Source organism: Tiliqua scincoides, chromosome 6, assembly GCF_035046505.1.
Source record: "Tiliqua scincoides isolate rTilSci1 chromosome 6, rTilSci1.hap2, whole genome shotgun sequence".
NCBI lineage: Eukaryota > Metazoa > Chordata > Lepidosauria > Squamata > Scincidae > Tiliqua > Tiliqua scincoides.
The window spans coordinates 88,016,305-88,037,041 of record NC_089826.1 but is presented as its reverse complement, the minus strand read 5'-3'; the positions used below and the strand labels follow the sequence as shown (position 1 = coordinate 88,037,041).

Genomic DNA, 20,737 nt, shown 5'->3' with positions numbered 1-20,737 from the left:
GTGACAACCTTCTCCACCCACTTCCTCCTGCACCATCCACGTTTTCTCCCAGTTTGACCAGAAGGGGTATGGTGTGGCAGGGAGAAAGGCGGAGACTAGGTGAAAGCAGGAGGACTAAGAAGGAAGAGGCAGCAGACAGGCAGGTGCACATGTGCCTGGGGGGGGGGGAATCACGATAGTAGTGCAGCGAATGCTCCTTATCCATGAATTTGAGCATCCATAGATGCTGAGCCTGTGCTGCAGAAGCCTCCCAGAAGCCATCAGATGCCACTTCTGGTTCGTGCCGATGACTTCCTACCATGTCAGGAGGTGTTCTGAGGTGTGGGGAGGCCAGTACAACCTCCAAAGGTCCGGAGGAGCAATTCTAGGTGAGCAACAGCAATGATGTACTGGTCCTCCGCAGATTCCAGTATCCACAGATTTTGAGGTCTGTGGGTCAGGGTGTCCTGGAACAGATCCCCAAAGATACCATGGGCCCACTGCTTATGTTGCGTACATTTGAGCTCTACAGCGACACAAGACACAGTTACATTTCCTGCAAGCAACTATCATAGACAGCCCTATGAAGACAGATTCAGCCACCCACAGACGTACTGTGTTTTATGGCATTCTTAGCCAGTATGATCCAGCTGTTTCGGCTGGAAGAAAACTGCTGGTAAGGTGGACAGCTGCACTTTTTAGTTACCAGCCTCACTCGGTGTGTGGCCACAGCACAGCAGAAGGCAAACATGGCAGACAAAACCAAACTGGCACCAAAAGCTGTGCAAACAGAAGGCATCCAACATTCTAGTTACACAAAGGAACTGTAACAGTTCCTGAAAGGAGGATTCACTTCTGCAGCTGGATCAGGTTATATTCTGAAGGAAATAGGAAAAGATAGGAAACAGACAGTAACATCAATACCTATTTTCCTGAATTCAGCAGACTGAAACAGCACAACAAAGACAGGGACACACCACTAGTGCTGAATCTATTACCTGAATATTACTATTTATATGGAGAAGGAAAGGGAATTGAATAAACACAATACAATCTTGGACATTAACCCCATATCTAAATTTAATGGCTAAATACAGTCAATTTGCATTATCCGATAGAGTTAGGTTCCTGGAAACCCTAGCACACTGTTTCTCAAACTGTGGGTTGGGACCCACTAGGTGGGTCATGTGTCAACTTCAGGTGGGTTCCCATTCATTTCAAAATTTTATTTTTAATATATCAGACTTGATGCTACCGTGGTATGGGACTGCATTTGGGGAAATATTACAGACCTGTACTTTTAAGCTACTATGTATATTCTTTTAACCAAGATAGTAAATGGAACTTACTCCTGGGTAAGTGTGGGTAGGATTGCAGCTTAGGGTTGTTAAAAATTTTCCTGCTTGATGATGTCACTTCCAGTCATGACATCACTTCCAATGAGTCCTGACAAATTCTCATTCTAAAAAGTGGGTCCCAAAGCTAAATGTGGGGAACCACTACTCTAGCAGATTGCAAATTCACAGATAATGAACCATTGATCCTATGAGATTAATGGGGTTAGGTATAAGGGCTGCCCTAGGGGGGAAAGGCATACCTTCCCTGCCATCAGAAGCATCCAGCAGAAGGCCTCAGGAAGCGCCAAAGTATATCTAAATGCTGCAGACACTTTCCAGAGGCTGCATGGTCCTTCAGAATGGTACCCGCAACCAGCACAGACTCCTTTAAAATGACCAGTGGAAGCTTCACCTGGCCATTTTGAAAGGGTCTGCACTGGTCACAGGCACCATTCTGAAGCTCCTTCCATAGCAGATAATGAGAGAAGGTACCAATTCTGCCCCTCATAAAAAAAGAACTGACTGTAATGTCTAGCGCAGTGTAAATTTCATAAACAGGAACGGGAGCACATTCAAAGGTTCTAAACAAATTTATTACACAACCAAACTTGAAAGGAGGACAATGGCTATCACGACACGGGTTAAGAGACCCAAAACTGCACAGGGCCCATTTTGAAGTTATTATAGTCAAGCACAGAGAGCAGCCTTATGGCAAATATTTCTACTTTCATCCAAGTCAAATAACTTCAAGAAGATAGTATCAAATCATACTGTAAAACAGAAATGATGAAATGTATTTTAGTGGATGAACTATGTTTGACATAGTTTTACAGAGTATTAAATCCACAGAGAAAGGAGTTCACAGCACTCTAAAGGTTATGAAACTGGAATTTTTGCTCTGAAAGTCCCTAACAGTTGATGACATATAGTTATGAAAGAAAACACAAAGCTTTGGGCATAATAGTATAGCGTGCTTGTTATTAATAATAACTTCCAGTGGCATGTATGCTTCTGCCAATAGGAGAAGAGAAGTAGGAGGGGGAATTCAAGAGCCTTTAACATTTATTTAGGCTTTGGCTTGACCCTGAAAAATCACCAAAAAAAAAAAAGCAAAAAAAAAAAATGGATCACAGATTTAGGTTTAGCACAAAGATAGACATGTTACCTGGAGTTTGTTGTATCTATCCTGGTGTGAAATTAATTTATCTTCTTTATCTTTCAGGAATTCTGTTTCCAGAATCCTATACTTTTCCAACAAATCTTCTAACTCCTGAAAAAAAAAAAAATTAAGTACGCATTATATCTATTAACATCTATTTTTAAAACTCTAGGCTAGGCTCTCTATCGTAGGGTGGGCAACGTACTAGCCAACTCTTGAGCTGAGAAAGATCAAAAAGTGGCTGTTCTTGAGTTGCTTTTAAGTACATTAATAGGAACAGCATTAAAAATGTTCTCTTCAATGTATTTATTCACTTAATTCATAAAAAGAGAGTCCCTAGAACATCAGCAAAGCACTGTTTTTCCACCTTGTTCTTTGAAAGTGCTCAACCTATTTTCCTGAAACTTTCCAAATAAGTCAAACTGAGTCAGACACCCAGCATGGAAAGCAAACCAAAATGGTTAGAGTTTGGCAAAGCTAGAAGCGACTGAAGACAGAATCTTGGACTGGAAAGTGTTAGACAACCCTAACTATAGGTGACACTGCCAGCTACGACCAGAATGAAACTGACCATGCATTTCAAAGGAGGTTTCAATGGAATTGCAGTGATACCTTTTTCATTTGACATTTTTCTTCATCAGCTGTTTTTAGTTTAAGTTCTAAACTTGTAAGAGTTTGCTGAAGATGTTTCTTCGATTCATCTAAGCCCAGTGCCTCAGCAGCAGCAGCAGCAGCAGCACCACCACCATCACTGGCTGTTGTTAAATCTTCAACTAGGGTTAATGAGGAAACTGGTACTTCTACAGGACTGATTGCTAACGGGTCCTATTTTAAGGGAAACATGAAAAAGTACAACAATTAGAGTAGATAAAATTACGTCGCTTCCATATCAATTCCAAGAAGCATCTTACGTTCCAGTTGTACTGAAAATAAATCTACTGAAACCCTTGTCCGAGGAAAAACCATCTCTACCACAACCCAAAGCTTGTTCCATGTGCCCACACAGATAATCATGCTGACAAGCAAGACATTTTTGAAACTAAAGGGTTTCAAATGCAGCCTGCATCACAGTGAGATTGGGGGGGGGGGGGAGAAGTGGAGCCCAAGATTCCACTGGATACGAAGACATCCTCAGACTTGCTTAAACCTACAGAGGAGGCACTTTTTCAAGTGGTGTGCCTCTTGTACAGCATTTAGCAGAGGGAGAGTAACCGTCCCTCTTCACCCCAGAAGTGTCTTTTCAAATGGCTGTTTGCTGATGTTCTTCTGCATCGTTTTAGATTGTGAGCCCTTTGGGACAGGGAGCCATTTAGTTCTTTGATAATTAAACTCAACTTTGTGAACTTTTTTTGTTGAACAGCAGTATATAAATATTCTTAATAATCTCCAGAACTAAGTATACAACACAAAGCACCATAGTTCCTCTAATAGCTTCTAGAGCTAAAATAAACTGCATAAAATTTGCAATCTTCTTTTATGAACATAGCTTTCATTTAAAAATACGTAAGGCACCTTTCTATAAGGGAAAAAATAAGGAAATGCTGACTTTGATCCATCCTATAGTTGTGACTAAGTAACATTGAAAGCAGTGGAAGTTAACTATTTCTAAGTTCCACTGATTTCAGCAAGACACTGTTTACTTTCCATTTGCTGATTAAAAAAGAGAGATTTCCATTGGCTTGGAGCTGAAATGTCAGCCCTTAAGTCACACGTTTGCAAGAATACACATGGCAAAAACATTAGATATCAATAGCATATCTTAAAAGATAAATGGATGGTATTTTACCTGCTCTTTAGAAATGGCTAAATTTGAAGAGCTGCATGAGGATGGCCCATCTGTCAGTATATCATCACATGATGCGATGAACGCTTCAGGAGAAACAAAGGGGACAGCAGAGGACAGCTGCTCCAGGGGAGCCTCACCAGAGGCTGTTTGCCGTACATGGACTTCAGGCACTAAGCGATGGGAAAAACAAGCTTAACGTTAATTCTAGGCACACATTTCTGAAAGATAATGCAACAATGATAAGAACAAAATTTATTAGACAAAGGATTCCGACAAGTTACCAACAGAACTTGAAAATATGACTCATTGTCACTTAGTTGCTGTAAATATAACCTAACAACCTACTTTGAGACTGTATGTCTATCACGAACAAGAAACCTTCAGATTTAATACTACTTAAATGTATTCTAAATGGAGCGGTCTATGAAGCCTCTTCAGACACTTCAGATAGAGAAAAACACAGCTGCTGCATTGCTAAGTGGAAACACATCCTGAGAGTTCCTAAATGAACCAGATGTTGAGCAAAGTTCAAATTATTGATGCTTTCCTCTGAAGTATTAAATAGCCAGGTCCAAAAGGACCACCTTCTCTCTTCCAAATGCTACACAAGAAGTCTTCCTTGGAGGCATCCCTCCACCTTCCCATTTTTTGAAGCAAGATGGGTGACAATAGTGGCGATGCCCCACATGTGAGATTCCACTCCCCCCCCCAAGGGATGTTCACCTGGTACCAAACCAGGTGTCTTTCTGGCATCAGGTTAAGACCTTCACATATTTTCCCAGGCCTTCCAGCCTGAAGCCTAAGCTGCTTTAGAGCACAAACATAACTTGTGCTGAAACAGTTAGGTCAATTCACCTGTGCTGTGTACAGCACAAGGTTGGTGTGGGCTGGAGTACAACTATGAGTAAGGGGATTTTTGTCCCCTTCACCCATGTCATGCATCAGTCAGCCCTATAGGGCTACTTGGATCTGCACCCACAGTTTTGCAGGCACAAATACAAGTGGCCTATGTAACACTTGTCTGGCTGGGGTCAGGGGGTTACAAACCAACATGGGCTGCTGCAGCCAGTCCCACCTGCTACCAGTCTGCCTCTGGGTCAGCCTCCCCCTTACCAACAATGCCCCCTACCTGCCTCCATTCTGTCCTCTCACCACCCTCTCCCATCCCCTGTACCGGTCGGCCAGTAAACATACCCTGTCCTGGCATGGATTTGGCACTGCTAGGCCACCGCACATTCTTGCACTGGCCTAACCTGCTCCCGAGTAGCTGTGAACATGCTCTGTGGCATGTTCACAACACTCAGGAGACAGCGCAAGGAATTCATGTTGGCTCAGGGGAGCATTTGGATTGTGTTGTTAAAAATCATCTATCAGTTTTACTTTTCTTATTGCTCTATTCTGCTTCTAGTAATTATGTTAAGTCATTCACGTTGATTTTGCACTTCACATTGTTTTGACATAAGAACATGAGAACAGCCCTGCTGGATCAGGCCATAGGCCCACCTAGTCCAGCTTCCTGTATCTCACAGCAGCCCACCAAATGCCCCAGGGAGCACACCAGATAACAAGAGACCTGCATCCTGGTGCCCTCCCTTGCATCTGACATAGCCCATTTCTAAAATCAGGAGGTTGCACGTACACATCATGGCTTGTAATGGATTTTTCCTCCAGAAACGTGTCCAATCCCCTTTTAAAGGCATCTAGGCCAGATGCCGTCACCATATCCTGTAGAAAGGAGTTCCACAGACCAATTACACGCTAAGACAGAGGCAGGTTGCCCCGTGAGTCTGTCCAAATGTTTTCAACCTCATTCAGAAACAGAAACACACACAGATAGTTGTTGTGTTTTTGTTTGGAAGGATAAGTTACCCCATATAGGTTTTGCACTGTTTAAAAACAAACCCCAAGCAAAGAGAAATGTATTTGACAGCAGAAGTCAGTATATATCAGAGCACACATAGAACACCAAGGTAAACACATACACAAACACATGCAATTGTATCTTATGATATGTTTGATCTGCATATATACAATCACAGCACAGTCTTACGCATACCACCTAAAAAATGAAATCTACTGATTTCAACAGAATTTACTCCCAGGTAAAGGTGTACTGAATTCAGTAAGACCGAAGTTCAGTAAGGTGTAAAAATCAGAGCTACTATCCTTTTTTGTGTGCAGTTTATTTATTTATTACAGATACAGGTAAGGAAAATGGGTTAAATTTAGGGTTGGGACTACATAGGTTACACATGAGGATATTGGCCAACATGTCTTAATCCAAAAAAGAAATCAACAACGACTGAAAAAAAATCATTAATACAAAAATTATCCTATTTGTCATTATACTAATTAATGATTTAACTAAACAATCACTATTGTTTCTAAAATTATTTATCCAATCATAAAAAGGCTTCAAATTTTGCACATAGAATATTCTCGCTGCTATACTGATATGTACAATAAAATGTTTCTTATATTGGTCTTCAATTTCTGATATCACATTTAAAAGGAATATTTCCGGTTTGAATGGTACTACACAATTCAATATCTCTTGTAACAATATATATCATTTTCCAATATTTCTTTACTATCCACATAACCACCACATATAATAAAGAATTCCCTCATTCTCTTTGCATATCTAACAATTATTTGATGATCCAGGGTACATTTTTGCTACTTCCTCTGGCATTAAATATCATCTATAAAACAATTTATATAAATTCTCTTTAGAAGATACCACTTTAATTATCTTAATGCCACTTTAATTATCTTAATATTTGTGTTCCAACTTTGTTTTCATTTACATCTACTTGATTTGACATAATTAATGGAATACTCTTCACTTCTGAGGAGAATTCAATCCATTAATATCTACAAAAAAATTTCTACTTGTTATTCAGCCATTTTCCCTTCCTGTCTTAATATTTTCTTTGTTCTCTGTCTTGTTGATATTTTCCTTCTTGCTCCTCCTTCTTCCTCTTAACTCCCTTATATTGCTTGATCCCTCTCTTTTCTTCTTCCGTTTTCTCCATTTTATTCTTTTTGAATTTAATCAAAAAAAATTTCTTCTTCTTGAAAGGATGCACTCTCTTTCTCTGAGAGTTTCCTCTTTTTTCTTCATGAAAATTCCGAGTTCTAATAACGAATGCTGCTTTTTCCATCTCCTGTCTCATTACAAAAATCTCCAATTCTTTAGATTCATCTGACATTTGGTCCATTCTTTTTCCATCCCCTCCATACTTTTCTTTTTTGTCTGTTTGTCAGGGAGGAGTTTATTTGCCTCATTTGTTCAGATAGTTTTCCAACCTCTTGCTTCAGTTCATTTCTGAATTCTAGCAACATCACCATTAATGAGGTCTGGCTTTCACTAACATCCTTTAAATTTTTTGATATCATTCTTATCAGTATCAAATCAAGCCGATTCCCACAGTTAAAGAGTCATCCAATTCTTATTGTCTTGCATCCCTTCTTGTCAAAGATAGTCTAAGTTTTTATATCCAAAAGGGGTGGGTCAGTAATCCAATTCAAGTTAATAACACTGCCAGAATAAGTTAGTATACCTTTAATTGTTCAGGTCTGAGTCAAGCCTTCTGCGGCAAAAACGAAAGTGAAAATTGTTCCATATTTTAATTTCTTTTCCATGCATACCATTCCAACAGGGTGATCCTTTATCTATTTTCTTCCAATTGTTACAAATAAGAAGGAAAAAAAAACTGCTCCAGCAAGGACTTTTAAAATCCACATTCGCTCTTTTTCCCCTCTGGGTGGCTGCAGGCCAATGTAAATAATCTTAAAGTTGTCTTTCCCTCCTTCCAACCTCTTGATTGCAATTCTTTTTTAGCCTTTTAATGAACTGGTTACTCACAGTTAAAGGCTTTGTTTGCTTTCTTGTTTTATCTAGGCCGTGGGGGGGGGGAGTCCTCAGCTGTCCGAATCTTCTCCGAAGATGGCGTCCAGGATACAATGTGATTCAGCACAGAGCAATCAAGGAAATATCTCTGAAACCACTGTTTCAAGAGACTGCCCCGTTCAAGCTCTCAGCCTTCGTTCCTTCTTCTTGGCAACAAAGAGTAGCCCATTGCTGAGGTCCTTGAAAAACACATCTATTTAGCAGTTCCCCCTGGAGCCCTCCAAGGTTCCCTGCTACTTCACTGAGTGTTAACTCCGCACCCCTCCCCCCCAGAGCTACTGTCCTTTTTACATAGGTCCCTTTGGGCTTACTTAACCTTTATTGGCATAAAAATAAGCAATTTAATACAAAGTCATAGCACAGAAAGAAAAAGGCAGCTCCTTATGAGGAGCTCTAACAGCCCACATCAGCTAACCATTACTTTTACTATGTTACACAATAGGCTAGTCCGCATACTGCAAAATTATCCATGGGCCCCAGACATTGCTGTCCTCCCTTGAATGACTAGTTGTAGATACATTGCTGTGGACTGCACAAGATCTTCACCCTTGGCTGCTAGTAAATTGCAAACAATATCTGTGACCAATTGTATAGATAAATGAACTAAATATAAGGCTAAATACTTTGGGCTAACTAGTCATATCCCTTGCGTCTGGAGGAAGAACAGTTAGGAGACCTTTTTGGCTACTTCTCTAGCACTAAGAAAAGGCAAGGCTGGGTGAAAAAAGTAGTTGGAAGTGGAGAATTAAGTCAGCAGCAATAAACTAATGAAACGTGCTATTCCAGGCACATTTTTGCTCATAGGAAGGAAAGAATAATTCATTCTTTTTGGGGGCTATCATGCATCAGGTAGCCAGCGACAGTGTCCAAAAACTTTCTGAACTTTTGCAAAAAAGAGAAAAGTACTATTATCTCTTAAAAAGAGGGACCACATAAAGTTTTGCCCTTTTAATAAAAGGCTGTGTCAATCTGTATTCCCACAATACAAATCACACGGATTAGAAAATGTTTCTAGAGAGAATTATAAGTTGTTTCATTTACTTAACAATCACATTAGTCACAGAAATCCTTTCAGTTGGAGACAATATGAAATGGACAATGCACATAAAAACCAGCCTTCATGGGCATTCACCAGACTTCATAGAGAACGTGTACATATTGGGAGGACAAATGGGGAACTGTGTAGATTGTCCTGAAATACTGAATGATGCAAGTACACACTGACCAGCAAAGGCACCAACTGGAGAATGATTGTCTATTTTTAGAAGAACTTTGGAAGGAAAAAAAAAAAGTGGAATAAACAAAATGTGCATGCTGACTGAGCAAAGTGTGAACTATGCTGTTGATGTTGGATATCTTGCAACTTTCAAGGCACAGTTATGAGCCTCACCAGATCCAAGATGGCAGCACCCAAATCTCACAGGATTTTGCAAGATCCACGAAGGTGGTGTCAGGGAAACAGGTAGGAGGGTAACCAGGGACATCCTGTGAGTGGGCTGTGACATCCTTTGTCGCAACTCATACTTTGGGAACCCCTGGTGTAGAGGTTTAGCTGCGATACAAGGACATTGCAAGAGGGATCTGAAGGCCTTAGGAGTGGACCTCAACAAGTGGGAAGCCTTGGCCTCTGAGCGTTCTGCTTGGAGGCGGGCTGTGCAGCATGGCCTTTCCCATTTTGAAGAGACACTTGGCCAAAAGACTGAGACAAAGAGGCAAAGAAGGAAGGCCCATAGCCAGGGAGACAGACCAGGGACAGACTGCACTTGCTCCCAGTGTGGAAGGGATTGTCACTCCCGGATTGGCCTTTTCAGCCACACTAGACGCTGTGCCAGAACCACCTTTCAGAGCGCGATACCAGAGTCTTTCGAGACTGAAGGTTGCCAACATGGATGGTGTAGAGGAAGAATGTTAGGCCACTGGGCCTTTGTGCTTCATCCCTCAAGTTTAAGGGCCTCCAAATGCTAGGTGAAGTGGAAATATCTGTCATGGAAGTCATTTTAGGACTTATTTGGGGCAAGAGCAGAGGAGTTGGACAAGATACTGCTTTAGCTGTTGCAGGGAAATTGGTTTGCATTTCTGGAGCTGAAACAGAACAGAGTCAGGCTATTTGAATACTGGAAGATGGAGAGAGGAAACCCCATGGTGAAGAAAGGACCACAGCATCAGCAATTTCATTTTAATACTATGGCAAGCTCTTGACACATATAGCCTCATCCTTTTTCCACCAAACAGAAACAGATGCGAGGTTAACCACCTTCAGTATTTAGCAATTTGTCTGCTCGAACTAACATTTGATCTTCCATTTCCTTGAGAGACATGCAGTCCAGTTCCATACAATGTGCAAATGAAGATTGCCACATCACTCAAGTCTGAACAGAATTGCATCCCTAAGATTCAATATATCTTAGAGAACCTCTAATTTTAAAAGGCATTAGCAATACCACACTTTATTTTTTTACCTGCAATATAAGAAAAAATTTTTTTTTTCAAAATCAGAACTTTGCATTTCAAGACAATTCACCAATTATTCACATAAATAGAACTTCAGTAAATGGCATTAAGCTGACTATTAAAGTTAAAACCAAGAAAAGACAAGATGCTTTAATTTGTATCCTAATGCACGTAAGTTATGCTTTGTAAGAATTCCAGAAATCTATAGTTTCAGGGGAAAAAATTAAGTTTTTTACTACAGTTATTGTTGTTGGCATCCTTCAGTCTCGGAAGACTATGGTATCGCGCTCTGAATGGTAGTTCTGGAACAGAGTGTCCTCTCCAGTGCGCGAAGCCTGGGTAAAGTAGGTACGAAGGATAGGCTGTTACCCATGCAGCAAATCCCCCCTTTCCACTACTCTCCACTACTCCAGCCAATATGGTTGCTTCCAGCGGCGTCGCAGGAGTTGCCAGAACATGACTGTGTTCAGCCATGAACTGCCTCAGGCACTCCGGCTCCGGATTTTGCCTCGAGGTTGACTCCTAAAGCCTTTTCCATAACTGGATGTAGCCACAAGGCAGTGGAGGTTTGGGATCAGAGTTTTCCTTCTCTCAGATGAGCTGCCTTCCCAGGCTGACGAGTCCCATCTACCCAGTGGCTGTTTAGTCGCCTCTTACGACAAGTACAGCCAAACTGAGGGCCTATTCTTATCCCCCAGCCCCCAGGGGCAACTACAGTTATAATGAAAAGAAAAAATGTATGCATAGTAGATGTTAGCACTGAAGTGATTCCCAGGATAAAAAAACACAAAATAATCTTTTGTGTAAACCAGGAGTCTCTAAACTTTTTGGCCAGAGGGCCACATCAAGTATCTGGTGTGGTGTGGAAGGCCGGCAAAAAAATTTAAATATAAAATTTAAATTAGAGATGGAACATAGATGAGTGAAAAAAATGAATGAATGAGCTCGTTTATTCAACCTCTCTGGCCCTCAGAAGACCCTCCAGACACAATCAGTTCTAGTTATGTTCAGTTGAGTGGGCCAGAGGCTTTCAGGGGACAAGAGGTTGGCCATGGGCCAGAAAGAGGCTTGCTGCAGGCTGCATCTGGACCCCAGGCCAGGGTTTGGAGATCCCTGGCGTAAACAAAGACAAGCATTTAGGGTGCAATCCTAACCAACTTTCCAGCACTGACATAGTTGTGCCAATGTGACGTGCACCGCATCCTGTAGTGGGGAGACAGACATGGGGGCCTCCTCAAGGTAATGGCATGTCTGTGACCTTACCTTGGGGCTGCATTGCGGCTAGGTCAACGCTGGAAAGTTGGTTAGGATTCCGCTCTTAGTCAATTAACCTGCTGATCAATTTAAAACACTTTTAATTCATTAGAAAAGTGCTCCCAATTTGTGGCGGCAGGAAAAACAGTGCTCCCAGCCAGCAGCACACAAGCTTCAGCTATGCACACATTCTACTATTCTGAATTATGATCTGTATCCCTAAATCCTTCCAAGTCCCATTAATTTAGTTTTTAGCTAAATTCTAAAAATACAGCTCATGACCTATGCAATGAAGGATATCACGGCCTTTTACATTTTCATCAAGATGTATGGTATGGCTGTTTTTCCCAGACCCATAAAGTAGATGCATAACCCCCATCTGTTGCAAAATACAGATTAATAGACACAGGTGTGTCTCAGTCTCTCAGGTTCTCATTAAGCATGGGGGGGAAAAGACTGGGTGTACTCCATGCCAAAAACCACAAAGTCTGCACCAGTGGAATTCTGTTCCTTAACAGATCTATAGACAGATGTATGGTTTTTGAACAATATTCCAAAGATTGTCAAATATTGGAATGAGAATGGAAGAAGTGAAAAGAAAGGTGGCTGAATTCTGTCAGCGTTAAGATAAGAAATGGTTGCCACAAGTGAGGAACAAGAAACTCTGCAGAACACAAAAGCCACACCTGGAAGTCCTGCCTTCATCCATCTGGTGTCTGCACTTCCAAAAGATACCAGAGCCTATGGCAGTTTTGCAAGTGACATGATTTGCCATCAGCACAACATATTGGCTTTTCTATATGCACTCAAGAAATGTTAGTTAGCCCTTTTAAGAAACTTGTGGACATTTAGACTACAGGGCACTCCCCTGATTTATGTCACAGGATGCATGGCTGAAACCTGCACTTTTCTGTGTGGAATGTGTCTTTTGGATAAAAGTACAAAATCCCATGAAGGCAATGACTGCAAGTTACATTGCAAACGTCCTTGGTGGTTTTTCAGTAAAAGTGAACCATTACAGTTACAGGTTGCTGATAAAGAATGGCAACTGCAGACTCAATTTGAATGGCCACCATCTCTCCCAAGCTCCTACACCCACTTACCTTGTGATTGTGCAAGATGCTCCTTTGCAGTAGGAGGCAAGGATCTCTCAGTCTGGTACACGAGAACTTTCTATGCTGTATCTCAGGCACCAGGGCCTTTGGGACATGCAATTTTTCCAGGGCCTCTTATGTTAAACTAACATGAGGTACTCTGGGAAAATTAGTGTACCAACACTTCAGGGAAGGTGTGAGGAGGGGGATGGGGAAGACACACACAGACACACAGACACACAGACACATGCCTGCCACCACAGCAGCCATCAAATATGCAGGAAGAAGAAGAAACTGTCCCATTCAGATTAAGGTCTGAGCTCAAAAGGAATTCAGGGACCATCAGCTTTCTTCCTACTGAAGCATTATGAATTGTCAAGGTAAACATTCAGAAACAACTAATCACACATTGCTGAGCTGTCACTAGTTGCTGGATCAACCACATATTAGGTCTAATACCTGGGGGAGAGAGAACATCAAGTTCTCTGTCCTCCTGGCCAGATGAAGGAACAGCATTAACCATAAATAGTTGCAAAGATCAGCAATGTCTGCAGGTGGTGCTGGGTGTACGTAAGGCTCCTTGAGGTCACCAGCCTCAGGACCAAACTAGACCATGTTTCAGGACCATGTTTCTCCAAGAAAGGTTCTGCCCCATCACGCATTAAGCAGGGCATGAGGTACCTGTGTCAGACTTTAAGAACAAAAGGGCATTAGACAAGCGCATGATGAATTATCTCTCTCTCCTCCCACCACCCATGTCTTTCTCAGGACACATCTCCCAGCTTGGTTCCAACATGGAATGTACTGTAAGAGGTCACAAAATGTTAAGAACCAGGAATAAGAAAGTTCAGCACCTGAGTGCCCACTTCGATCTTAAAAAAATCAGATTGAACACACTTCACATGTATTTGGAAGCATACGTATTTGCTGATGTCTGGTTGGCCCTCACTGTTTCAACTATGGGAGGAATGGTTTGCTTGTGCTTCATCTGTTAATACAGAAAACACTTGATCCAGAGAAAGGGGCCATTAGACCTCCAACAGACTGACAGTTCTTTACTTTTCCTACACTTAAATAACTCCAACCCCTTATAATCCTCCTGCTATAGCCTGTATACTCTTCCAGAAATGTCAGTGGGAATTTATTTTTTAGACCCAGAAGGCCTAAAGATCCATACTATCTATATGCAGAATTGGGAGCAAAATGCAGACTTAGGTATAAATTTAAAACCCATTTAAATTTAAAACTGACCGTACACGCAAGGCCAAATGGTGAAAAGAAGGGAGAAAGTTAAAGTGGGGAAGAGGGGAAAAAAAAGTAAGGGAGAGAGGAAAAAAGAGTAGGGAGTGAAATAGGAGGAGGGAAAAGAAAAGAACAAGGATGAAGGAAGTTGGGGGAGCCAAAGGCAATAAAGAAGATGGGGTGGGGGCAGAAGAGATCAAGATAGCAAAAGAATCCGGGGAGCAATGGAAGCTGTGGCAAATACTATGATGCAGAATATTAGAGGGGGTTAGTGCATAAATACCATCATAAAGTTTATATGGCATTTGCACATAAATATTTACATATTTATACGTATGAAAATGCAGAGATAATGCCAGCCTGCCATCTCTCACACTCTCACTCTCACTCACTCAGATTTATGAGACTAAGGCCCAAATCCTAACCAACTTTCCAGCACTGGCACAGCGATACCAATGGGACATGTGCTTCATCCTGCAGTTGGGTGGCACTCATGGAGGCCTCCTCAAAGTAAGGAAATGTTTGTTCTTTTACCTCAGAGTTGCATTGCCTTTATGTTGGTGTGGGAAAGAAAGTTAGGATTGTGCCCTAAATTGCACTGAGAAAATCTAGTTCACCCTTAGCCCAAGGTTTGCAAAAAGTTAACACTCCAGCTAGTTAGGGTGAGAGACTTGCTTTGCTTTATTTTATGCTTGGCTCTTCAAACAATAAAAATTGCATTCTAAGTGTCTGCTCAGTGATGGATCGCCCAACTGTACATTGAAGAAACAAACAGTTCTGATTGTATGGAGTTGTTTCACCTTCAGTATGGAGAACAGGACATTCCAATTTGATCACAAACTTATTTATTCACATTCAATATTCGGCCAATGGCATTAAATAATTTCAGCAGACTCATTTAAAATCTAGACAGATTTTCGATACTTGCAATTCACAGATCAACACTAAACAGGTTTACTGAGAAATAAGCTCAGCTAAGTTTAGAAGCTTAATTTCTAGTAAGAATGCATAGATCATTATCTTGCACTCGGATTTGCATAACATTGGATTTTGTTACTAAGTCATGTGACTATTTAAATGCCAAGTTGTATATATTCTCAGAGAACCCCAAGACAGACTGAACTGTATGCAATTCAGTAAACTGTTCTAACAACATTTCCAGGGACCCTGGTAACATATGCTGCCTATTAAAGAAGAACTGTGGGATCTTTGATGGGCACGCCAGAATAAATTGCAAAGTTCACATAAACTACCTAACAGGAACTCTACACACAAAAGCTTTCTGAAGCGCCCAACTAACCTCAAGCATAGTAATAAATTCTACAGAAGAGTAGTAGTGTCTACCAGCAAAACAATGAAGAGACTCATGGTGCCTTAAACACAAACAAATTTAGAGATGGCATGGGTTTAATAAGCAAAACTCTAGTTCACCAGATGCACAAAGTAGATAGTTAAGACAGCAGAGACACATTGGATACTGAAAGCTAAGTGGTACCCTGCAAACAGACTTTTACAACTCCATTGAACATACCACCTGGGGTCAGAAAAGCTTAATACCGAAAGAGACACTAAAAAGGAACACATACTAAAAGGAGATACACCACATGAGTCAAGGTGCATATGATTTCGGTAGAGGGACAAGAACGCTTTGGATATTTGTTAAATAACTGATGATAATATTTATATAATATTCAATCAAATGTTAAAGGGCTAAGACACACTCAACACTTTGAGGTGAATGTTCAACTCGCAGGATACCACATATGACAAAACGACTGTTTACAAGGCAAGTCTAAAAATTCTGGAACATAATGCACATATACATCTACTTCCTTCCACTCAATCACTGCACGGCGGAGGAGTTAGAAAAATTCTGCAATTTTCAAATCAGGAACGGTATAGTGTGAGATAATCCAGCAAGTCAGCATTATTCTCGCAATAAAAATTAAGTGCACATAGCCAGATTAGTGCCTACTTGTTAAACCAAAAAGGCTTCAACTTAAAATGGCTACATTCACTGCTACATTTAATAGACAATGTTGTGCTGGTTGTTTTACTTGTTTTGACACTACTAGTGTTCCTGCTTTTATGCTTGTTGTTTCTGCTTTATTACTTTTTGTCGTTGATGTTCTTAACATTTAAAAAATTTAAACCATTAGCTAACTATCAAAACATTGTCAGCCAATAGTCAGTAAAATAATGGGCTCAATATGAAAGAGGTGCTGGTAAATTTCAGTTTCCCATTCAATACAATTAAGGTGAAAATTACACCAACACCATTAGAGTATACACTCCAATTTGCAAAATATTACAAGAAAGTAAGGGTATGAAACACCACCTAGCAACTGACCTCCTTAAGGTTAAGGAATACAAGCAAGCAGGATTTGCTGAAGGTTGATACCAAAGGTTTATACTGTAATTCATTTTTAATTCTCTGGGGTCAATTTCACCCCATTATTCAAGTCAAGGTTTAACAAGCACATACACTGGCTCCCTGAGTTAGGATGGGCACTTTCATGCAGACACGATCATGCAGGGCTGGCAAAAATTGGATGTTTCAATTTAAGGAGAGACCTCTGGTAGCTAACCTGTCCTGAAGTAGGGGACTTGGTACAGATGACAGGCACATTTCAGATACTCCAATCTGAGCTGGTAAAATAACTGCTTGAGCTCAGAAGTTGCCCCTGAATTTTGCTAGTACCTGTGGGAAATGCTGCCCAAGGAATAGCAGGAGAAGTAGTCTGTGGTTCGCCATGTCCACCTTCAAAGGTTTCTGCTGCCTAAAAATGCAAGACACATGGTTATCCTTCAAGCACGTGTTTTTAGCAGTATATCCTGATCAGATACACATCACTAATTTAAATATTTCTTTTATAGTGATCCTTCCCACACTTCATTCACTAAAATCTATTTTTGCCAGTCTAGTTTTAGGTAATAAAATAAAATTTAACAATATCTTTAATTTTTTTTTATTAGAATTAAACCAAATAGCTAAACAACTATCAAAAACCAACCATTCTGGACTGCCATAAATATTTAAACTAACATTGTCATGTGTTATCCGTTCAATAATTTGATACATCAAAGCCAGCTTTAGAATAAATTTTTCAGATATTATGGTAATATAACAAGGAACCAAATTAAGACATGAAACAGATTTGCAAGACAAAGGAAGTTTTACCTGCCCATACTCCAAATAAGTTTGATTTTTAAAAATGGATGGATACACAGACTGAAGACTTTGACACCCCATCACTAACAGTTATGAAAACTCTGGCTTAATTTGCCTGAAGTGAGCCTTTTCTAACCTCCTATCCAGGTCTAATGGGATAGGACAAACATTTCAACTCTTCAGTGCTTTTCCCCCCTCCCCCAATGTTGCCACACAGGCCTAGGGAGAACTGAAGTTGTTGGCTATTGACAAGAAGCACTATGAAAATGCTGCTCAACTATGTGTGTGAATTTTGCATGTGTGAGTAATTTGTGAATGGCACTTATCAGCAATGTGAAGCTATGACACTGGCACTCCGAGTGTGAAAAGGGAACATATCTGCAAATAAAACCCCTGCCTCTATGAATCCATAGATCTCCTCTTGCCTCTACTTCTTACGAACTCTCAAACATTATGAACACTGTATATACTCTGCACTTCCATGAACAATGAGAAAGGAGAATGTGGTGTGGGGGACCAAAGCAATGACACTTTTTGTTATCCAAAGGCAAATTAGCCCTTATGCTTGAAAATGTACAGACAATGCTTGCTAACATCTTAGAAGTATCAATGTTGTCAAAGTTTGTAATCACGTGGCTCACAATGTGAACTTGTCATGCTTACAATACTCAAATGCATTCTGAATTGAACAGCAGTTCCTTCAGGCCTACAGCTCAAAATGTGAAACAAGATTTTGTACATGTACAAAAGGCACTATTACACAAAAGAAAAATTAAAGAAGAAAAGAATAAATAAAAAACCAACTAATGTGTAAGACTTAAGTAATCTACATACAAAATCCCAGTCTTATAAATTGATCTACCAATGGTAACAAATCCTTTAAGTCTAACCACCATACAAAATTTAAGATACTAAAATCCAAAATTAACCTCTTATAAATCCAGCAAGGTCATACAAGTAAGGTAAGAAGCAAAATCTTCTAAGATCAACAAAGATGATAGATCTAAATTACAAACTCTTACAAATCCAACCAAAGCAAGCAATTTAAACTGCCTGAAACAAAAACATCTCCCAGCCGAACTACAAAATTTTGATTGTTCAAAGGCAAAGCAGCACTGAAATCTTTTAAGTCTAACCAACATGAGATGCTTATGAATCCCTCACTCTTACAAAATTTTCCAAATTCAAATATTAAATACACATTGACCCTCAGCATCTGTGGGGATTCTGTTCCCTGAACTCCTTCCTGTGCATGCCGAGACCGGTGGACAACTGAATCCGTGGGTCAGGGCCTTCACCTGACCTCTAGACGTGACTAGAAGCACCTTCTGGTTGCATCCAGAGGTTTTCTGGAGCCCACAGAGACCATGCACGGCCTCTCCAAACCTTAGAAAGCCTCCTGGACGCGATCGGTCTTTGGAAAAACTGGAAGTGCCTTTCCAACACCTCTGGAGGAACTTTCTGAGGCCTGGAGAGGCTGTGTACAACCTCCCTGGTACTCAGAAAGCCTCCCAGACACGACGAAAAGCTACTTCTGGTTCTGTCCAGGAGGTTCTCTGTGGGTCCTCTCGAGTGTTCAGAACCCATGGTGGGTCAAATCTGTGGATGAAACAGGATCCACCGTATAATGAAACTGTCCCAATTCTAAATAAGACAATATGAAAAGTGGTTATCTTACTTCCCATTCAATTACAGCAATACAGTTTACAGTATCTTATAATACTGTATTACAATACTACACAATAGTAATGGTGTAGTGTACTATTATTAGTAGTAATAGTACAATACTGTGCTATGGTATTCTTCATTTTCCAGATTATCACAAACAAATGCATTTTACCAAAGACAAACTTCCAGTCTTGCTTCCTCTGTTTTAAATGAATATGCTGTTAGCTGAGCCATAGTTTCCATATCATTCAATCTGTTTTTCCATTCTTCTAGAGTTAGCCGGAAATTTAATCTCCAACATTTCACATAAAATAGTCAGTCTAACCAACATGAGATGCTTATGAACACGTCACTCTTACAAAAATTGTCCAAATTCAAATATTAAGTACACATTGGCCCTCAGCATCCATGGGGGTTCTGTTCCCTGAACTCCAGTGCAGGCCAAGACCGCTGGACAACTGAATCTACATCTCAAGTTGGTTAGACTTACAAGATTTCAGTGCTGCTTTGCCTTTTTTGCCTTGAAGTCAGTAAAAAAAAACAACTCAGAGCCCAATCCTATCTATTTTTCCAGTGCTGGTAAGGCTGTGCCAGTGGATGGCGCTGCCTCCTGTGGTCGAGGGGCAGTCACTGGTGCCTTCTCAAGGTATGGGAACATGTGATCCCTTACCACGGAGAAGCATTATGGCTACACCGGAGCTGGAAAGTTAGATAGGATTGGGGCCTTACAGTCCAATCCTATGCATGTCTACTCAGAAGTAACTCCCATTAGAGTCCACGGGGCTTACTTCCAGGAAAGTGTGGTTAGGATTGGGCTGTCAGTCTCTAATGCAGCTGTACCCTGCAACTTCAGACACAGGTGGCTCCTTGATATCCATGAGGGATCAATTCTCAAACCCCTGTGGATAACCAAATCCGCTGTTTCAGCGCCTTAAAACCCTCTGAAGGTGACAGGAGCTGTGGTCTTCAGGTCTCAGAATGCCTTAAAAAGGTATTAAAGCGTCATTTCTAGTATTCCCAAGGGAAACTGGAAGTTGCATTTTTTTACCTCTGGACTTCATCCTGAAGCCCACAGATGCAGCAGGCAGACATGCACAGCCTCTGTGGGCTTCAGAAAACCCTCCACAGGACAGTATTGTCATGCTACCTCATTATTTCTATTCCACAGGTCCAACACATTGTTACTTTAAATTTTAGAGATTTTCATACAATATAGTCATTACCTTACTACAATTTTATTTTCATATATGACTATCCAGAAAATTATGCCCTTCATTATACATCTCCATTTTAAAAAATGCAATGTCCAAATCTTCTTGTGCTCATAAAACTACGTAATCCTGACACAATAATTCACTGTTATATTCCAATAATATTCAACATTTAATTTTCTTTATCAGTTATCAACAAGATTGCCATTTAACTGCCTCTATTCTCTCCATAACTTATAGACCTGGATTTTTTTTTATATATACACAGTTGCATTTTTACCTTCATTATAAGCTATCCATTATTGTTTTCAAAGAAATGGTTTTCATTCATGCTCAAATACATCCCGGAATACCTTACTGATTTATCCATAACTACAACTCCTAAAATGTTTTTAATTCATTCTTTTGTACCATTACCAAGCTTTATTGCCAACAATTCTATTTTGTTCTTAATAACTTTTAATCCTG

The 20,737-nt window shown here is 40.5% G+C and overlaps 1 protein-coding gene across 4 annotated transcripts in view; it reads right to left on the bottom strand.

Moving 5' to 3' along the window:
• The window catches only part of CCDC91 (coiled-coil domain containing 91), a 117,925-nt gene that overhangs the window by 74,493 nt on the left and 22,695 nt on the right, over positions 1-20,737 (bottom strand). For all 4 annotated transcript variants that reach the window (XM_066631803.1, XM_066631802.1, XM_066631804.1 and 1 more), the window contains exons 3-6: positions 16,920-16,998; positions 4,262-4,431; positions 3,088-3,300; positions 2,482-2,586 (exon numbers count right to left, since the gene is read on the bottom strand). In XM_066631803.1, the coding sequence (XP_066487900.1) occupies positions 2,482-2,586; positions 3,088-3,300; positions 4,262-4,431; positions 16,920-16,998 (567 nt within the window). The remainder of the gene's footprint in view (positions 1-2,481; positions 2,587-3,087; positions 3,301-4,261; positions 4,432-16,919; positions 16,999-20,737) is intronic.